This window comes from Stegostoma tigrinum, chromosome 2, assembly GCF_030684315.1.
Source record: "Stegostoma tigrinum isolate sSteTig4 chromosome 2, sSteTig4.hap1, whole genome shotgun sequence".
Lineage (NCBI taxonomy): Eukaryota > Metazoa > Chordata > Chondrichthyes > Orectolobiformes > Stegostomatidae > Stegostoma > Stegostoma tigrinum.
In genome coordinates, this window is record NC_081355.1 from 89,581,695 (window position 1) to 89,603,705 (window position 22,011).

Below are 22,011 nucleotides of genomic sequence, written 5' to 3' on the forward strand. Positions count from 1 at the left end.
ACCTGGAATTGAAAGCAAGTCTCGATCATTGTGCCATAAAATTGTCACTGATCGTCATAAAAACCCTTCTAGTTCACTAATTCCCTTTAGGGAAGGACATTTTCCACCTAGACCTGGTTTGACCCACATGTAACTCCTGACCTGTATCATAAATGCTCTCTGAAATGGGTTAACAAGTCACTCAGTTTAAGGTTAAAAAGGGATGGGCAACAAATGCTGGCATCCCATCACATTCCATGTGGGCTCCCTTTGGCTAAAGAACTACACCATTTCCACTCCGTCTCCCTCACAAGTAACACAGTTCAAATTAGAAACTCATTATATGGAAGATGACAAAGATAAACCCCTGAGGTTTTGGCTGGTGAGGTGCAGTAAAAATAACATGGTCTCAGAGTTAGCTGTTCCATTGATTGTTAGGCACTGTTTGAATCTAGCTTAGCGCTTATGATGGAGAATTTAGACCACACGTTTTAAGTCATCAAAATTAGTTACGAACACCTGTCTCTGGCGTGTACTCCTTGTAAAAATATTTTCTTTTTCTCAAAGGTATACTTATAGAAGGCAGAACAATAAGTTTTCAAGAGATTAGCCTCTGGAATGAGAGGGTTGTCTTATGTTGAGAAGCTGAGTCAATTAAGCTACATGTTCTGGAATATAGAATGAAAGATCAGAAGAGTGGCAGGCAGCAGACAAAACTATGATTGAATTGAATGGTAAAGCAGATTTGAGATGCCGTATGATCTACTCCTCCTATTTCTTATGAACACAAGAATGAATGGTGCAGTTTATAATACAACTAGCAGGATTTTGGATGAGTTAATATATCTGGAGGGTGAAGAGGTCTGAAAGTAGGAATAGCATGGATAAGAATTCCAGCAATAGAGAAATTGAGGTGCATCAGAGGCAGGAAATATTATGCAAGTGGAGTGGAATAGAGTGAGGAACGCATCATAAGGGTAAAAAGGAGACAGTAGCATCAAGAACATCCTTCTGGCTAGCTGCATCAGGATGCTTGATTAACATTCACAGCTCAGTATTTCCTGCAGATGACACACTTAGGCTCAATTTGAGTTGAGCCGCAGGCTGATGCTTTTGGACATTCATTTACCATTTTTTCGCTAGTTACATTTTGACTTTAGCTATAAGTGAACTTATTCATCTTGCCAAACCGCCTGTAAAATTTGCACAATTCCATTGAACATTTCCCATGTTCATCACCATGCTGTAGCATCACCATGCTTTTTGAGTGCGAGCAGCAGCGGAGGCAAGACGGACCCGGAAGACTGCAGCTAAGGTAAAGCAGTTTATTTTTAAAATTACTTACCGGTAGCGGGCAGCGGTGTTTTTTTTTCCTCTTTCAGAGAAGGAGCGGGAGCATCAGAGGAAGTGACGAGGACCAGAGGGGCAGCCGGGAAGGAAAGCAGTGACCATATATATCAGCAAGGCGGCTTAACCCAAGACTCTACAACTGTAGTGTCTCCCACCCGCCCTCCTCCTCTAACCTAGTTAATAAGGTAAGGTTCATTCTAAACTTTCTCTATTGAACATAAGTTTGTTATTAATTTGTTATTATTACTTGAAGTGAGCTTTCTGCTTTAGTATTGAGTGGGTGTTCAGATAAGTGGGGTATGGATGCTAGGGCAGTTGCTTGCTCCTCCTGCAAAATGTGGCAGTTGGGAGATGTGGCACACGTCTCCGCTGGCTACATCTGCGGGAAGTGCACCCAGCTACAGCTCCTTGAAAACCGTGTTAGGGAAATGGAGCTGGAGCTGGATGAACTACGGATCATTCGGGAGGCAGAGGGGGTAATTGAGAGGAGTTATCGGGAGTTGGTCACTCCTAAGGCTCAGGACGAGGATAGATGGGTTACAGTTAGGGGGAGGAAAGGGGACAGACAGACAGTGCAGAGATCCCCTGTGGGCATTCCCCTCAGCAATAAGTATACTGTTTTGGATACTGCTGGGGGGGTTGACCTACCAGAGGAAAGCCATAGTAGTCAGTTCTCTCGCACTGAGCCTGACACTGTGGCAAAGAAGGGAAGGGGGCAGAATAGAAAAGTACTCGTGGTAGGGGACTCGATAGTTAGGGGAATCGACAGGAGATTTTGTGGGCAAGATCGGGATTCCCGGAAGGTATGTTGCCTCCCTGGTGCCAGGGTCCGGGACGTCTCCGATCGGGTGTATAAAGTTCTGAAAGGGGAGGGTGAACAGCCAGAAATCGTGTTACATATTGGCACAAATGATATAGCCAGAAATAGGTTTGAGGATATAAAAAGTGATTTCAGGGAGTTAGGATGGAAGCTGCAGAGCAGGACGAACAGAGTAGTGTTCTCTGGTTTACTACCGGTGCCACGAGATAGCGAGGTGAGGAACAGGGAGCGGGCGCAGCTGAACACGTGGCTACGCAGCTGGTGTAGGAGGGAGGGTTTCAGATATGTTGATAATTGGGATGCCTTCTGGGGAAGGTGGGACCTGTACAAGAAGGACGGGTTGCATCTGAACTGGAAGGGGACCAATGTCCTGGGTGGAAGGTTTGCTCGAGTAGTTCGAGAGGGTTTAAACTAGTATGGCAGGGGGGTGGGAACCTGAGCTGTATACCAGAGGTGAGCGTTGATGCAGGTGAGGCAGTAGCAAGAGGTAGACCAGCTAGTGGGAAGGATTTTCCTGGGAAGGAACCAAGGGATCGGTTAAAGTGTGTTTGCTTTAATGCAAGGAGTATCAGGAATAAAAGTGATGAACTTAGAGCATGGATCAGTACCTGGTGCTATGATGTTGTGGCCATAACAGAGACATGGGTTTCTCATGGGCTGGAATGGTTGCTGGATATTCCAGGGTTTAGAACATTTAAAAAGAATAGGGAGGGGGGAAAAAGAGGAGGGGGTGTAGCACTACTAATCAGAGAGGGTATCACAGCTACAGAAGCTTCCATTGTCGAGGAAAATCTGCCTACTGAGTCAGTATGGGTGGAAATTAGGAACAGCAAGGGAGTAGTCACCTCGTTAGGGGTTTACTACAGGCCCCCCAATAGCAGCAGGGAGATTGTAGAAAGCATAGGTCGACAGATTTTGGAAAAGTGTGGACGCAGTAGGGTTGTTGTAATGGGTGACTTTAACTTTCCTAATATTGATTGGAACCTCCTTCGAGCAGAAGATTTGAATGGAGCTGTTTTTGTAAGGTGTGTTCAGGAGGGTTTCCTAACGCAGTACGTTGACAGGCCGACGAGGGGAGAGGCCATTCTAGACTTGGTGCTCGGAAACGAGCCGGGGCAGGTATCAGATCTTGTGGTGGGAGAGCATTTTGGTGATAGTGACCATAACACTCTCTCATTCTACATAGCTATGGAGAAGGAGAGGATTAGGCAGAATGGGAGGATATTTAATTGGGGAAGAGGAAACTATGATGCGATTAGACACGAGTTAGGAAGCATGGACTGGGAGCAGTTGTTCCATGGTAAGGGAACTATAGACATGTGGAGATGGTTTAAGGAACAGTTGTTGGGAGTGATGAGTAAATATGTCCCTCTGAGACAGGCAAGACGGGGTAAGATAAAGGAACCTTGGATGACGAGAGCGGTGGAGCTTCTAGTGAAAAGGAAGAAGGTAGCTTACATAAGGTGGAGGAAGCTAGGGTCAAGTTCAGCTAGAGAGGATTACATGCAGGCAAGGAAGGAGCTCAAAAATGGTCTGAGGAGAGCCAGGAGGGGGCACGAGAAAGGCTTGGCAGAAGGAATCCGGGAAAACACAAAGGCATTTTACACTTACGTGAGGAATAAGAGAATGGTCAAAGAAAGAGTAGGGCCGATCAGGGATAGCATAGGGAACTTGTGTGTGGAGCCTGAGGAGGTAGGGGAAGCCCTAAATGAGTTTTTTGCTTCTGTCTTTACGAAAGAAACGACCTGTGTAGTGAATGAAACCTTTGAAGAGCAGGTGTGCATGCTGGAATGGATAGAGATAGAGGAAGCTGATGTACTGAAAATTTTGTCAAACATTAAGATTGACAAGTCGCCAGGCCCGGATCAGATTTGTCCTCGGCTGCTTTGGGAAGCGAGAAATGCAATTGCTTCGCCACTTGCGAAGATCTTTGCATCCTCGCTCTCCACTGGAGTCGTACCTGAGGACTGGAGAGAGGCAAATGTAATTCCTCTCTTCAAGAAAGGAAATAGGGAAATCCCCGGCAATTATAGACCGGTAAGTCTCACGTCTGTCGTCTGCAAGGTGTTAGAAAGGATTCTGAGGGATAAGATTTATGACCATCTGGAAGAGCATGGCTTGATCAAATACAGTCAACACGGCTTTGTGAGGGGTAGGTCATGCCTTACAAACCTTATCGAGTTTTTTGAGGATGTGACTAGTAAGGTTGATGAGGGTCAAGCTGTGGATGTGGTGTATATGGACTTCAGTAAGGCATTTGATAAGGTTCCCCATGGAAGGCTCATTCAGAAGGTCAGGAGGAATGGGATACAGGGGAACTTAGCTGCTTGGATACAGAATTGGCTGGCCAACAGAAGACAGCGAGTGGTAGTAGAAGGAAAATATTCTGCCTGGAAGTCAGTGGTGAGTGGGGTTCCACAGGGCTCTGTCCTTGGGCCTCTACTGTTTGTAATTTTTATTAATGACTTGGACGAGGGAATTGAAGGATGGGTCAGCAAGTTTGCAGACGACACAAAGGTCGGAGGTGTCGTTGACAGTGTAGAGGGCTGTTGTAGGCTGCAGCGGGACATTGACAGGATGCAGAGATGGGCTGAGAGGTGGCAGATGGAGTTCAACCTGGATAAATGCGAGGTGATGCATTTTGGAAGGTCGAATTTGAAAGCTGAGTACAGGATTAAGGATAGGATTCTTGGCAGCGTGGAGGAACAGAGGGATCTTGGTGTGCAGATACATAGATCCCTTAAAATGGCCACCCAAGTGGACAGGGTTGTTAAGAAAGCATATGGTGTTTTGGCTTTCATTAACAGGGGGATTGAGTTGAAGAGTCGTGAGATCTTGTTGCAGCTCTATAAAACTTTGGTTAGACCGCACTTGGAATACTGCGTCCAGTTCTGGGCGCCCTATTATAGGAAAGATGTGGATGCTTTGGAGAGGGTTCAGAGGAGGTTTACCAGGATGCTGCCTGGACTGGAGGGCTTATCTTATGAAGAGAGGTTGACTGAGCTCGGTCTCTTTTCATTGGAGAAAAGGAGGAGGAGAGGGGACCTAATTGAGGTATACAAGATAATGAGAGGCATAGATAGAGTCGATAGCCAGAGACTATTTCCCAGGGCAGAAATGGCTAGCACGAGGGGTCATAGTTTTAAGCTGGTTGGTGGAAAGTATAGAGGGGATGTCAGAGGCAGGTTCTTTACGCAGAGAGTTGTGAGAGCATGGAATGCGTTGCCAGCAGCAGTTGTGGAAGCAAGGTCATTGGGGTCATTTAAGAGACTGCTGGACATGCATATGGTCACAGAAATTTGAGGGTGCATCCATGAGGATCAATGGTCGGCACAACATTGTGGGCTGAAGGGCCTGTTCTGTGCTGTACTGTTCTATGTTCTATGTTCTATATGGCAATATAAGCACTTTCCCATAAAGCAGGATATCAAGGTCCTGTTTACAACTATTCCACTAACAAGAATGAAACATTTCTACACCTGTAAGTTGCAATGTCCGCTAAAGTCACTCAGCTTTTGGTTGGACAGCTATCTACTGAATGTTTCTTAATTAATATAAATAACAGAATGGGCGGGGAGCCAGATTTTAATGTGAGCAGAATAAAACACATTAAATAAAACATATTTGCTTGCAATAAAGACTCAGTAGAATTAATTAACTTGCTAGCCATCAGATTTTATGTATCAGAGATCTTGCAGAGTAACACAATTTTATCTATTTTTCATATAAACTTAAAAACTTCCAACCTGACAGGTACATTTATTGTTGTGATATAAGCATTACAATATTTACAACTTGTAGCAGCAGTCAGATAGGGTTCAGTTCATCATGTCAAACAACATAATCAAACTACAGGTCTCAGCTTTGTTTCCATAGCAGCACTCTTGCAACTAAGTCAAAAGCCCTAGAGACCTGAGCAAATAACTTTGGCTCCAGTGCAGTGCAGCACTGTGGGAGCACTGCATTGTTGGAGATTCTGTTTCGGAGATGGGACATTAAATTCAAGGCCTCATCTACTCTCTCAGTTGTTACTTAGGTACTTAGTGCATTATTTGAAAAGTAACACTGGAGTTAGAATCATGGAGAAACAGTCATTCAGCTGGTGAATGTATTAATAAGTAAATGTCATCAAAATAAAGAAAAACTGCAAAGGTCTGGAGGAACAATGAGGAGAAACCTTGTCATTCAACTAGATTTTCAATCAGCGAAATTCAACAGGTTCTTGAGGATAACAAACTTGCAATGTTATAGACAATAAAAAGGAACGTTAGATTAAGCATGACTGCTGTTTTAAAGAACTAGCACAGTGACAATTGGCTGAATGGCTTTTTGGCCAATATTTATCCCTCAATCAGCCAAAACTAAGATAGTTTAGCAAATCATTCTCTCTTTGCTGTTTGTGTGATTTGTTGCACACAAATTAGCTAAAGTTAATGCAACATTAACTTTAAAGGTAAATTGTAAAGTGTTTTGGGATTTTTCTTTTCTGAGGTTATAAAAGGTGCAATATAAATTTCTTCTCTTGTTCCAAGATGCTGTTCTAACTTCCAGTATAAAAGATAAACAAGACAGTTGTTCAATTGCTCACCTTGTTACTTTAAAAAAAGTCACTCTTCATCAGTAATTATTTCAAGAGTTTACTGAAGCTTACTTGCACTACCTACAAGGGCTAGTTTGGTGAGGGTCAAGGGGAGAAAAACCTGACAATATAAATTGCAATAAACCATTTATTTATTTATTAGATCATCATGGATTCCTAGTTTATAGCAGACACACCGTTATAATTTTTAAGTTTTATTTTGTTTCCTACATTCTTTAATCTTGGTCCTACAGTCCTACAGCAAGATGTCATGTTCATTACCTGAATAACATTTTCTGAAGTAAAATAATTGCAAGTGTATAAATGATGTGCAAGTTTTATCTAAAACTACAATTATCACAATTTTATTAGGTACAGTGAAAAAATTTGCATTTCGAATTCAGAGCTTCTTCTTTTATGTTCTTCTTCTCAGATAGTCCCTTTGAACGGAGGATGAATTGCTTCCACACTTTTGGGTTTTGGGATGGATGATAATGTATAATCTGTAAACACTGTCACACGTGAGGCACTTGAAGTTTCTGTGCTATTGACACTGCCTCAACTTAGCTTCTGCACATTCACAGAATGTCTCTCGTTGCATTTGAACATATGACAAAAAAGAAGAGAAGGCTATTCGGCCCTTCAAATCTGCTCTGCCGCTGAATAAGACCATGGCTGATCTGATTTTAATTTCAATTCTACAGTCTTGCGTATCTTGATAATCTTTCATTCCCCTTATAATCAAAGACTATCTACCCGTACCTTTAAAACATTTAAAGATTCTGCATCCACTGCCTTTTGAGCAAGGGGATTCCAAAGACTCTCAACCCTCTGAGTGAAAAACATGTTTCTTTATCGCTGTCTTAAATGGATGACCCATTATTTTAAACTATGACTCCTAGTTCTATATTCTTCTACATGAGGAAATATCCTTTCAACATCTACTTAATCCCCTCAGGTTCTTGTATGTTTCATATAAGTCAGCGACTCTTCTAAATCCTATGGGAAATAGGCCAAGCCTCTCTTGTCTTTCCTCAAAGGGCAAATTCGAAACAGAATTAGATTTTATTGTCATGTGCACTCAAGTTCAGAAGTCTAGGAGGACAGTGAAAAGTGGAAAATGTAGTCATTCCCTGTGCCATCTTAGGTACAAAATCTTAGATACAAAATAGCAAAATAAAAAAACAAAGTTTGAAGTTAAACATTACCATCCTTCTTAGTATCAAGTAGAAAAATAAAGAAATAAAGTAAAAAGTTCTTAAGTGCTTAGCCATGCTGGGCTTGCACTCCCTACAAGGGCTTGATCTCCTCTGCTTTGATCCTGCTGAACGGGAGATCTCGGGCTGTTTGCTCTAACCACAGATGTCAGAGAATCTCCCTCACTGCCATACTACATGCTCTCTGCCTGCATTGGGTTTGGCCTCTGGCTGCTCAAAGTCTTGAACCAACCCCCCAGCTGCTGCTATGCTCCAGGCCCAACAAAGTCGCAATACTGCCACTGTTGCTGTCGCCATGATTGAGCTCCCTCCAGAAGGTAAGTAAATGGGAAAATAAAAAACTAAAAAGAATAACAAGGCCCGGATCAGATTTGTCCTCGGCTGCTTTGGGAAGCGAGAAATGCAATTGCTTCGCCACTTGCGAAGATCTTTGCATCCTCGCTCTCCACTGGAGTCGTACCTGAGGACTGGAGAGAGGCAAATGTAATTCCTCTCTTCAAGAAAGGAAATAGGGAAATCCCCGGCAATTATAGACCGGTAAGTCTCACGTCTGTCGTCTGCAAGGTGTTAGAAAGGATTCTGAGGGATAAGATTTATGACCATCTGGAAGAGCATGGCTTGATCAAATACAGTCAACACGGCTTTGTGAGGGGTAGGTCATGCCTTACAAACCTTATCGAGTTTTTTGAGGATGTGACTAGTAAGGTTGATGAGGGTCAAGCTGTGGATGTGGTGTATATGGACTTCAGTAAGGCATTTGATAAGGTTCCCCATGGAAGGCTCATTCAGAAGGTCAGGAGGAATGGGATACAGGGGAACTTAGCTGCTTGGATACAGAATTGGCTGGCCAACAGAAGACAGCGAGTGGTAGTAGAAGGAAAATATTCTGCCTGGAAGTCAGTGGTGAGTGGGGTTCCACAGGGCTCTGTCCTTGGGCCTCTACTGTTTGTAATTTTTATTAATGACTTGGACGAGGGAATTGAAGGATGGGTCAGCAAGTTTGCAGACGACACAAAGGTCGGAGGTGTCGTTGACAGTGTAGAGGGCTGTTGTAGGCTGCAGCGGGACATTGACAGGATGCAGAGATGGGCTGAGAGGTGGCAGATGGAGTTCAACCTGGATAAATGCGAGGTGATGCATTTTGGAAGGTCGAATTTGAAAGCTGAGTACAGGATTAAGGATAGGATTCTTGGCAGCGTGGAGGAACAGAGGGATCTTGGTGTGCAGATACATAGATCCCTTAAAATGGCCACCCAAGTGGACAGGGTTGTTAAGAAAGCATATGGTGTTTTGGCTTTCATTAACAGGGGGATTGAGTTTAAGAGTCGTGAGATCTTGTTGCAGCTCTATAAAACTTTGGTTAGACCGCACTTGGAATACTGCGTCCAGTTCTGGGCGCCCTATTATAGGAAAGATGTGGATGCTTTGGAGAGGGTTCAGAGGAGGTTTACCAGGATGCTGCCTGGACTGGAGGGCTTATCTTATGAAGAGAGGTTGACTGAGCTCGGTCTCTTTTCATTGGAGAAAAGGAGGAGGAGAGGGGACCTAATTGAGGTATACAAGATAATGAGAGGCATAGATAGAGTCGATAGCCAGAGACTATTTCCCAGGGCAGAAATGGCTAGCACGAGGGGTCATAGTTTTAAGCTGGTTGGTGGAAAGTATAGAGGGGATGTCAGAGGCAGGTTCTTCACGCAGAGAGTTGTGAGAGCATGGAATGCGTTGCCAGCAGCAGTTGTGGAAGCAAGGTCATTGGGGTCATTTAAGAGACTGCTGGACATGCATATGGTCACAGAAATTTGAGGGTGCATCCATGAGGATCAATGGTCGGCACAACATTGTGGGCTGAAGGGCCTGTTCTGTGCTGTACTGTTCTATGTTCTATGTTCTATGTTCTATGTAAAAGACATCAAAAAAGGAAAATAAAAGTGGACTGAGTGGACGAGTCTACTCCACTGTTGCCATCTTTCATATTAGTCTAGTAAATGGTCAGTAAACTGCTTCTAATGCATTAACAGCCTTCCGTAAGTATGGTGACTAGTACTGTACACAGTACCCCAGGTGCAAATCTTCAGTTTGGTACCTTTCCTATTTTGGTCAGTCACAAGCCAGGGACTCCCAATGGTCGACAATTGCTTTCAGGGCACCTCTAAAGGGTTTTCTTGTCCTCTTGGAAATCTTCTGAAGCAACTGAGTTTTGTTTAGTTCAGCTGCTTGGGAGTCTGGTATTAGGCGTACAAATGACATGTCCTGCTTAATGGAGCTGCTTTTTGAGTGAGAAGCGCCTTGATGCTGCTGGAACGAGTTAGACAAGGATCTTAGTTGTCTTGGTTTAGTGAAGGGTATATCTTCCCTTTAGTTGTGGAGAAGGAATTGACACTGACTTACAACTCAAGTAAGCGCACACATAGGTACTATCTATGTGCTGAAACTCCATGACTAACATTGCAATGATACTGGTTTTGGATTGAAGGTGGTGTAGGTTGAACAGTTTCCCTTCTATTCAGGAAACTATCGCCATGTTTTTGGGTAAGTTTTTGGAGGGAGGCACAGTATTGCTGTGTGGAAGATGGAGAAGGCGGCTGCCTGCAACACACAGACTAGTTTGACTTAGTCTTCACTGAGTCGGAGTCTGTGGCGGTTCCATTGGTGAAGATCACATTTGGAATGCCAGTGTGGAGTAGGTAGAAGGCGGGGGAAAATTTCAGAGGGAAAACAAATTGGAGGAAGACACTTTACCAACTTTCTAAATTGCTAGAATCAAAAGCTTAAGTGAGGATGAAAATGCTGTGGGCTGTGGTTAGCACTATTCCTTGCATTTTGGATTTATCATTTGGTAAAGATTATATCTGTTGTGTCTCTTGATGGTTGAAAACCACACTGTGACCCTGGAAGGAATTCTTCAGCCATTGGGAGAAGGCATGAGTTTGTTTTCATTGAAGCAGATATCAGCGAGAGTATTCTGTATTTACTGCAATCAAATTTATTTCTCTTCTTGAGTGCAGTCACAATTAGATTCATACAGTCACAGAGATACACAGCATGAAAACAGACCCTTCAGCCCAACCTGTCCACGCCGACCAGATATCCTAAATAAATGTAGTCCCATTTGCGAACGTTTAGCCCATATCCCTCTAAACACTTTCTATCCACATACCCATCAGATGCCTTTTAAATGTTATAATTGTACCAGCCTGCCCCACTTCTCTGGCAGCTCATTCTATACATGCACCACTCTGTATCAAAAAGTTACCCCTTAGGTCATTTGTAAATCTTTCTCCTCTCACCTCAATCTATGCCCTCTAGTTTTGAACTCCCCCAACCCGGGTAAGAGACCATTTATCAGCCTTTCTCTATGCTGGCAACATCCTTGTAAATCTTTTCTGAGCCCTTTTGAGTTTCACAACATCCTTCTGACAGCAGGGAGACCTGAATTGCATGCAATATTCCAATAGCAGTCTAAGCAATGAATTGCACGGCATAACATGGCCTCTCAACTCCTACACGCAATGCACTGACAAATAAAGGCTAGCATACCAAATGTTTTCTTCACTATCTTACCTGCCTGTGACTCCACTTTCAAGAACTGTGAACCTGCACTTTTTATTCAGCAACACTCCCTACGACCTTACCATTAAGTGTATAAGTCCTGCCCTGATTTGCCTTGCCAAAATGCAGCACCTCACATTTATTTAAATTAAACTCCATCTGCCACTCCTCAGACCATTAGCCCATCTGATCAAGGTCCCTGTTTATTCTGAGGTAACCTTCTTCACTATGCACAATATCTCCAATTTTGGTGTTATCTGCAAACATAGTAACCATATCTTCTATGTTTATGTCCAAATCATTTATATAAGTAACAAAAAGCAGTGGGCCAAGCACTGATCCTTGTGGCAAACTGCTGGTCACAGGCCTCCAGTCTGTAAAGAAACCCTCCAAAACCAACTCTGAGACACAAGTAGCTAATTCTCCCTCTATTCTGTGCAATCTAACCTTGCTAATCAGGATACTGTGAGGAACCTTGTCGAATGCCTTACTGAAGTCCACATAGATAATGTCTACCTCTCTGCCCTCATCAACTCTCTATGTTACTTTTTCAACAAACTCAATTGTGAGACACGATTTCCCACATACAAAGCTATGCTGACCATCTCAGTTCTCGCCTTTCTAAATACATGTAAATCCTGTCCCTCAAGATTCCCTTCAACAACTTGCCCACTTCCGATGCCAGGCCTATAGGTCTATCGTTCCATTTTTCCTTATCACCTTTCTTAAATAGAGGCACTACGTTAGCCAACCTCCAGTCTTCTGACACCTCACCTGTGGTTATAAATGATACAAATACCTCAGCAAAGGGCCCGGCAATCACTTCCCTAGCTCACCACAGTTCTAAGTTACACCTGATCAAGTCCCGGGGATTTGTCCACCTTTATGCATTTTAAGACATCTAGTACCTCCTCTTGTGTAATATGGGCATTTTTGAAGATGTCCCTATTTACTTCGCCACATTCTCTATCTTCCATATCCTTTTCCACAGTAAACACTGATGCAAAATACTCATTTGGTAGCTCCCCATCTCCTGCGGCTCCATACCTGGTGGCCTTGCTGATCTTTAAGGGGCCATATTCTCTCCGTAATTACCCTCTGTCCTTAATGTATTTGCAGAATCCCTTTGGATTCTCCTTAACTCTAATTGTCAAAGTTATCTCATATCCCCTTTTTGCTCTTTTGATTTCCCTCTTAAGTGTACTACTACTGCCTTTTTACTCTTCCAGGAAATTACTTGATTTCTGCTGTTCTAAAATATATTTCTTTCTTATTCTTGACCAATTTCTATCATTATCCAGCATTCCCTACACCAACCAGCCTTGCCCTTCACCCTAACAGGAACTTACTGTCTCTGGACTCTTGTAATCTCATTTTTGAATGCTTCCCATTTTCCAGAAGTCCCTTTAACTGCCAGCACTCGCCCCCAATCAACATTTGCAAGGGCCTGCCTAACACCGCCAAATTGGCCTTCCCCCAGTATAGAACTTTAACTTTTAGATCCAGACTATCCTTTTCCACCACTATTTTAAAATGAATAGAATTACGGTCACTGGCCCCAACGTGCTCCCCCACTGACACCTCAGTCACCTGCCCTGCCGTATTTCCCAAGACTAGGTCAAGTTTTGCAGCTTCTCTAGTAGGCACATCCACATACTGAATCAGAAATTTTTCTTGTACACACTTAAGAAATTACTCTCCATTCAAGGCCCAATTCCATCAGCTCTGAGATGTCCTGGCATGCACTCCTTCCCAATTGGACGATGTTTGGTGCATACCGCTGCTCAATTTCAGAATTTCGGCAGGAATTCTATTCGCAAGAGAAGCTTTACAATTTTTTGCCTGTTAAATGCATTTCAACATTGCTCTAGACTGTGGTAATATTGAGACAGAAGATATATTTTATATTGAGGAGTTCTGCAACATGGACTCTTCTGCGAGTATGACTGCTTCAGGATTGTTGGGAGTTCCCCTCCATTATTGATTTTCCATGCTGGGCCCTTGAGTGCCCGCAACGTTATATTATAAAATTGCGATATTGATCAGTCCTGGTAGGCTCCTATTAAGGAAATGTTGCCTTTGCCAGTCAATTGCAATTTTCTTCTTATATTTATTAACTTTGGTGATAAGAAAACCATTTTTGCATTTTTTTAAATTGACCAATACTTTCATCTTATTACATTTATGGGGCAATTTAAATCACACTGTTCAAAACAATAAGGAAAATGGTTTTTTTGAAGTCACAAACATGCTTCATAATTCAGATGAGGAAGAATTTCTTGAAAAGCCAACCAAATCAATAACACCAAAACCATTTTGACTACCCTTACATCTACCTTTGCATTTGCATTTTTGCAAGGATAGTGAATGCCGGAGTACTGCTCAGGAGACCAAATCCAACACTGGTAACACAGCTTCTGACCCCATTGAAAGATGTCCCTGGTATAAAGAAGTGGCTCAGATCAGAAACCTAAGTTGTACATCAGCCACCTTCACTCACGAGCCTATCAGTGGTACAATGCAAGATTGCGTGCAGAAGGTCAATGATTTGTATAGAGTTTAGAATGCTAGCTCCCAATGCTTGTGCTATGTTTTGGAATTCTCACAGGAAATGTGAGAAGAAAGTGGGTAACATTTTAAATAACAATCAGTATCTTCTCCATTTTTGGCCATACTTAAGGATACATTAATACAAGCGTGCAATCGCATGGATAAGGAACGCTGGTTTAGAAAAAGGAAGGCTCAGGAACTGCAAAGATAGCCAGGTCCATGTATATGATGCACTAAACATAGGTTGCTTGCCATATAATGAATTGAAAATTACACAATTAATAGAAATCTAAACCCATCGCATTCATTCCAGAAAAGGGCTTCAATGAAATTAGCTATGACTTCTCAAAACTGGCTGATGCATTGCTCTATTATGTTCTCTTGGATGTCCTTTGGCATCAATGTCCTGATCTTCATCTTCATCTTCATCTTCATCCTCAGATCAGTAATGGCCATTTGGTTGAAGCATATGCAATATGCCTGACATGTAACCTGCTGGTTAGTGCTGTTGTTATGACATTGAAATAGCACGGTGCCGTACAATGACATGTCCACCCTTTTGTTCAGAGCACCAAACTGTGACAAACTGCATGTCTCTCCATTTGCATTAAAAGGCAATACAAGCCACAGAGGCTGTCAGAATGTAACCCAGCAGTGAAGAGCCTAGATGGTGAAAAGCAATGTGAGCCACTAAAGCTTGTGCAAGTAAGCACAAAGTGAGTGAGTGCTAAAGAAAATAAGCTAAGAACAATAAGGTGCATGCTGTGTAGGTGCACAGGTTGCCCATGTGTCCCTGTGTGCTGAACAACATGGCAGAAGAATGCAAGGCATACACTTCCCTGTATTCCAAAACCAAGTCCTGAAATGGTTCGAAAGCAGGCATACAGATGTTGGTGTGCTCGCAGAGTTGGGAGGTTTGATAGCAGATGTTTGTCCTCTTACGAGGTGACATCTTCAGTGCTGTGGAGCCTCCTGTGAAGTGCTATTGTCTTGTAACAGTTCGAATTTATATGGTCCAGCTTTTGCTGCTTCCGAAAGGTGCCAGTTCTGGTTGTGCGTTGTAATGGTCAGTACATCAGGTCTAATTCAATGTGTTTGTTGAAAGAGTCCGCAGACAAATGCCTCCAAGAATTTCCTGCTGTCCTCTGTTTGGCTTGTCCTATGATTGTAGTATTGTCCCAGTTGAAAGTGTGGTTTTTCTTGTCTGTATGTATTGAAACCAAGGACATTTGGTTGTGTCATTTAGTTGCTAGCTGGTGTTCATGGATGCGGGTTGCTAGTTGTCTGCCTGTTTGTCCTAAGCAGTGTTTTGTGCAGTCCCCTCATGGTATCTTGTAAACCATAAGAACACAAAAATAGACAAAGTAGTAGTGATGGTCTCGTTCGATGTAACCGCATTGTTTACATCAATCAACAGAAACCTCGCCAAAGAAACCATATCCAACCTACTAAATGAACAGATGACACAATGAGGAACAGATCAACAAACAATTCATATTCAAACTAGCGGACTTATGATTAACAACCCACTTCATATTCAATGGCAAGATATATGAGTAGATCAACGGAACTCCCATGGACTCACCCATCTCCGGACTGATAGCTGAGGCAGTCATGCAAGGACTGGAACAAACAGCCCTCCCACAGATCCAACCCAAGCTCTGGATCAGATAGGTGGACGACACTTTTATAACTATAACAAGAAAAAAAATTAAGAACACTCACCGACTCATCAACACCATATCCCCAGGGATCAAATTTACAAGAGAGGAGGACAACAACAACAGACTCCCTTTCCTGGACGTGATGGTGGAAAGAAAAAGAGAATGGTGACTTCACTCCAAAAGTATACAGGAAATCCACACATACTGACCAGGTCTTAAGCTATCATAGCAACCACCCTAACTCACACAAGAGAAGCTGTATTAGGACCCTGCTCAAAGGGGCTGCTACACACTGCAGCACACCTGATCTCCAGATGGAAGAAGAAGAACCCCTCTATGAGGTCTTTACCAAAAATGGATACCTCTATAGCTTCATGCACAGATGCCTAGCCAACAGAGAACACAACCAGGGCACGCCGAAATCCAAAACAATAATCACCATACCATATATAAAAAACGCCTTGGAACTGACAGCCAGCCTTCTCAGCCCTCTAGGAATCATGACAGTGCACAAACTGGCAGCCACACTCAGACAGCAACTAACCAGGGCTAAAGACCCAATAGATACCATGGACAGGGCAGATGTGGTTTACAAGATACCAAGGGGAGATTGCACAAAACACTGCTTGGGACAAACAGGCAGATAACTAGCAACCCGCATCCATGAACACCAGCTCGCAACTAAACGACACAAACAGATGTCCTTGGTTTCAAACCACACAGGTGAGAAAAGCCACACTTTCAACTGGGACAACACATTATCATAGGATAAGCCAAACATAAGACAGCCAGGGAATTCTTGGAGGCTTGGATTCTTTCAACAAACACATTGAATTAGATCTGATACACGAACCATTACACCGCACAACTAGAACTGGTACCTACCAGAAACAGCAAAAGCCAGACCCGTATAAATTTGAACCGGGACAAGACAACAGCAGGAGGCTCCACAGCACGGAGGACGTCACCTAGTAAGGGAATGAAATGTTTGCTATCAAACCTCCCAGGTCGGCGAACACACCAATATCTATAACCAGCACCCAAGCTACAAATCTTCACTCGAGCGCTGAAAGCAGGCATGTTGAATGGTGAGACTGGCTTTTACTGATGCTGACTGAAGTGAACAAAGAATGGAGGAGGATGGTGCCCGAGGACACACATGGACAATGTGACACAGACAAAGTCAGTTCAAGGCCTGAAGAAGCAAATGGCAAGCTGCTAAAAGGCGACTGCTCTGACTTGCATGTTGGGAACTGGTGTAGTCTAGTTTCATCGGGAAGGAGTTAAAAATAAAGTGCATGAAAATAAGGTAGTCACTGTTAATTCGTAAGATTCTGTAGCAAGTAAGGACTTTCTTTTTCTTGATATCAAGTCTATATTTTTCTCACATTTCCCTCCATTGTCTATACTGCTTAAGGAAGCAGAAAATTCTGGGATTGTTCAGGTAAAGTTTCTTTAGCTGTTTAACAGTAGAGAAATTGAGTATTGCTGAAAAACAATACATTTTGTCAAAGCTTTTAATCTTGCACACCTCAGGACCTTTCACAAAAATACAAATTGAAAGGGAAAATCAAACTGTATTTTGATTTAGAAGGCCTGCCGAATCATTCATGACACTAAAGTAGTACAGATGAATCAAGGCAGATTTTCCTATACCCGTAAAGTCTGTTCCAGTCCTCTGCAATCAATCCATGTGGCCAGAAATCTCTGCAGGTAACCTCTGAAACAGACGCAAGAGACTGACAACAATATAATCCAAATGCTCTGCTGAAGCTGTTCTTGAATCACCAACCGAAAGCTGCAACATGGGGAGCAAGCATTGTGACACACCTAATGTTAGACTGCAGTTGATGCACCCCATTTATGTCTTGCTTTAAGAGGAAATTATGCTTTTCTTTTGGTGCTTTTAAGTTTTTTTTTAATGTTGTTAAACTGCTTGCAATAATTAAGAACATGTTTACTGGAATTAGAAAGCTTGAATACTGCCACAGCTGTCATCAATTCAGTGCATGTGCCACAAACCTGTATTCAGACTTGGAGTCTTTGTCAGTTTTTTCTCATTATATTTTTGTTTATTTCATGTGTTTCTTTAAAATTGTGAGGAACTTTGGTCCATCCATATACAACCATAGCAAGTTTTAAGTCAGTCATTACACATTAATAGGAAGAATTGTCCAAATAATTTATACTCAACTGTCACAACTCAAAAACTGTCCTTGTCCCAAACTGGTTTGAAGATTGCACTGAAAGTGGCTTAATTTTGTATAGTCTTGAAGGCAGTATAAGTACTAAAAGTAATGGTGCATCTTCTGAAAATCTATCAGCTAAAAAATACCCTATTTAAACCCCATAGAGTCTTCACTTTAAAGTTACTGTAAACTATATGGTTTTTTGCTCATTTTGCCATAAAAGAGTAGTGCTGCAAAATATGACAACATAAGAAACAGGAGTAGGAGTAGACCATTTGGCCCCTTCAGCCTCCTCCACCACTCAATACAATCATGACCAAGCTTGATTAGCTCTCAGGTGACCGATATCTCAATTTTTAATTTATCCACATGTTGAAATTCCTTCGTGTCCTTTCTGACTCCTTATCTTTGTAATCTCTTCCATTTCTGCAACCCTCGAAGAATGCGGTGTTCCTGTAACTCTGTTCTGTTGCCCATCCTAACCATTCTCTTCATTCTGTCACATGAAGTCATGCATTCAGACATCCAGGGTTGGAATTCACTTCATAAATCTCTCCACTTATTTTTCTCTGCTGCTTTAGGGCAATCCTTAAACTGTATTGATTTGATCATGCTTTCATTTAGACCTTGTCCTATTCTCACCTTCCTTGTCTTGACATATATTTTTGTCTTATTATTGTGCTCCTATTAAGCAACTTGAAAAGTTTTCCTATGCCAAATGCACTGTTTACGTACAAGCTTTTGTTGTGATAGAGAAAGGCATTTGCAAAACAATCGTGTAGTTGCAAATAGCAACCTTTTATTGATTTCCTTTCAAGGATCTAGACAGAAAATGGATATTACTAAAAAATTACTATAAAATAATAAAAGATAACAAAGCTAACAAAGACACTCCTAAAAGTATAGGGAACTGAAAATCAATATGAGAATAAGTAACCAAGAAACTTGGTTAAAAATGCTTCAAATGACCTTGCCAACCCAATAGTTTGCCAGTCTGAGTTAGATTTAAATACTTATTGATGGACAGTCTGCTGAACTAATGCACCCTTTTGCATCCCAAAGGAAAATGAGTGTCCACTTAACTCTCAGTTCAAAATGCCAACTCAATTCAAAAGCTTCGAATGAATGTTATTTTATGAAGGGCAACTTTTAAAAATTATTGATTCATTCTGTGATGTATGGTGGTTGAATTATTTACATTTGATATAATTTAATTTTTGAGTTTGGATCTTTCAAGTTAAACAAGTGACAGATGGGCTTTCTATGTGTCTGAAGGTGTTTAATGATTAACTTGTATGAATTACCATAGCCAGGGTGATTTTTGAATCAGTAGAAAGAAAGACATCTTTGAGATTAATGGGATTTTTATTTATATCGTGAGAGTTTACGAGTGAACGAAGTAAACAGTGGTTTCAGGTAGAAGATCCAGCAATTTTTTTGGTTCAGGTATACACCAATAGTTTGAAATAAAGGAGATGTTTTTAGCTTTGGTTCAGGCAATTCTGTTGAGATCCTAGCCGAAGGTGGATGTGTAAAGCAGTTGTTCCTGAGAAAAGGTGAAGATAGTTTAGACTTTTAACAATTTGTTGGGTCAGTGTAGGGGGCCTACTTAAAATTCTAGATCAGAAGTGCTTGGTTAAAACTCTGGAAGGGCTATTTCAAACAGAGATAACAAACTAGATTATATGATAAATTAAGGAAGTTTATCATGGCCGAGAATTGCTAAGTCAAATCCTGTACAGCATAGAGTAGGGAATTGTAGCTTCTGTCTGTTGAGATGAATGGGATTGTATTTTTATTTTGTGTTTTTAAAAATCTTTAAATGTCTGTTCTATTTTATCTTCATTTCTTGTGGAATGAACTTCTATTTTATTTTTAGAACAAATCTGCAACATTGTATGCTTATGCTTCAGTGAGAGGCTATCTAAAAAAAACTATTGAGCTGAGTTTCAGCCTGGGATCTGGCTCGTCCAATAATAACATTAGCAGTGATCACAACAATTAACTGAATCAGATCCAATAATATGAAAAACAAATTGAGTAAGAGCATTCATGCGTTACCTCTCTTCGTTGATCTCCATATGATTAGGAAAAGCACTATAGCCCAACAGAAGCTTAACAGCCTCCAGGTAACCATTGTTACAAGACCAGTGGAGTGCTGTCCGTCCCTGAAAGGCAAGACCATTTGTATAGAGAAATCACTGATTTGTACTTGAGAATATAAATCAACTTGTTTCTCAAATATATAGAAAACAATTTTACTGTTTCTGTCTTCTTCATGGCGAACACTTGGTAATTCTGAATTTTTAATTATCTTATTAGATATAATCTTTCCATTGTTACATCCAGATGATGTTCATTTTCCAGTGACAGAGAAGAGAAAATATAGGTGTCAAACAATTCTGAGTATCTCTGCTCTGATAACATTGCTCAGGGACCAGTGGGATGGTTTAGTTGCTCAAAATTATATTACTGAGCCTCCACTAGGAGCATTCTCAACAGAATCTTTATAATGAGTTCACTAGCGTTCTTTAGGGAAGGAAATCGGCTGTTCTTTCTTAGTCTGGCCTACATGTACCTCCAGTCCTAAGTTGTATGGTCGCCTCTCATCTGCTGTACTAAATGGCTTCGTAAGCCATTCAATTCAAAGGCAATTAGTGACAGGTAACAGATGAAGACCTTGCTTGCAATGGAAGTTCTCAGCCTCCATCTCAGTTTCAATTCTCTGCACACGTGAACTGTCAGGAATGAAAGCAAAGTTCTGTGGATGCTGGGCTTATATTGGACTTGAAATGTTAACTCAGTTTCTTTTTCCACAGATACTGCAGAATCTGCAGGTTTATGCTGAATGGAGACTGACAAAGTCATCTGGAAAATGCACTAATGAAGTCCTTTCATAACAGTTTCCTGGAACAAAATATTGTGGAATCATTGCTGTTATGTATGTCAATGACTTGAATGTGAATACAGAAGGTATAATCAGTAAGTCTGCAGATGACACAAAAATTAGTGGTGTTGTTGACAGTGAAGAGGATGGTCTCAGGTAGAGTCTGATATTGGTCAGCTGGTAAATCAGGTACAGCAACTAAAGATGGAATTTATTCCTGATAAGTGCAAGTCGATGCATTTTGGAAGGTCTAATTAGGGAAGGATATACACAATGAGTATTAGGCTCCTTGGGAGTACTGAGGAACAAAACGACCTTGGTATTCAAGTCAATAGATTCCTGAAGATGTCAGCACAGACAGAAAGGGTAGTGAAGGAGGCAGACAGTAGTTAGCTTGACATGAACCAAATGTGCAGTTTCCGCTACTGAAAGACATTCACGAGAGAATCCAAGATAACAAGGTGTAGAGCTGGATGAACACAGCAGGCCAATCCGCATCAGAGGAGCAGGAAGGCCGACGTTTTGGGCCTAGACCTGAAACATCAGAAACATCAGCCTTCCTGCTCCTCTGACGCTGCTTGACCTGCTGTGTTCGTCCAGCTCTACACCTCGTTATCTCGGATTCTCCAACATGTGCAGTTTTTACTATCTCTGAAACTAGAGAATCCAAGTTCTGGCAGGTAGTGAATCACACTTAATGTTCAAAATCAAATTATTATTTAATAGAGATATATTCTATTTTAATCTTAATAAACTAGCAGATGCAAAAAGCGGTTTGTAAATAACTGGATTGTTTCCATAATTGAAATCCATTCTACCAAAGGAATCTGAGAATTGAGAAACTACGTAGAATTAAAAAAGAAAGGCATTATCTGCACAGCAACAACATATCTGACAGACTACCTCTTTGTCTTGTATATTGGGATCCGCCTTGTTTTCCATGAGTATCGCCATGCAATTAATGTAACCTCCACATGCAGCACACTGCAAAGGTGTTCTTCCAGCATAATCCTGCATATTGGGATTGATCAGATTCTGAATCAGGATCTGACAGACATCTGCATTCCCACCAAGGGCCGCCCAGTGCAAAGGACTATGGCCATCTTGGTCAAGCAAATCAACTCTTGCACCACCTGTAAAATTACAATCAAGAGCTTAGAGAAATTCTTCAATGTTCAATACTTTTTCAAAGATTTAAGAAATTTTTGACCTTTACCTCAAACTATC

The 22,011-nt window shown here is 41.7% G+C and overlaps 1 protein-coding gene across 7 annotated transcripts in view; it reads right to left on the reverse strand.

Annotated features, from left to right (window-relative positions):
- invs (inversin) overlaps positions 1 to 22,011 on the reverse strand; it is a 301,666-nt gene that overhangs the window by 106,185 nt on the left and 173,470 nt on the right. For all 7 annotated transcript variants that reach the window (XR_007249558.2, XM_059655375.1, XM_059655369.1 and 4 more), the window contains 2 exons: positions 21,688 to 21,917; positions 19,959 to 20,065 (listed from right to left, as the gene is read on the reverse strand). Coding sequence is in view for 6 of the 7 variants with exons in the window: in XM_059655375.1 (XP_059511358.1) it covers positions 19,959 to 20,065; positions 21,688 to 21,917 (337 nt within the window). In the remaining variant the exon portion in view is untranslated. The remainder of the gene's footprint in view (positions 1 to 19,958; positions 20,066 to 21,687; positions 21,918 to 22,011) is intronic.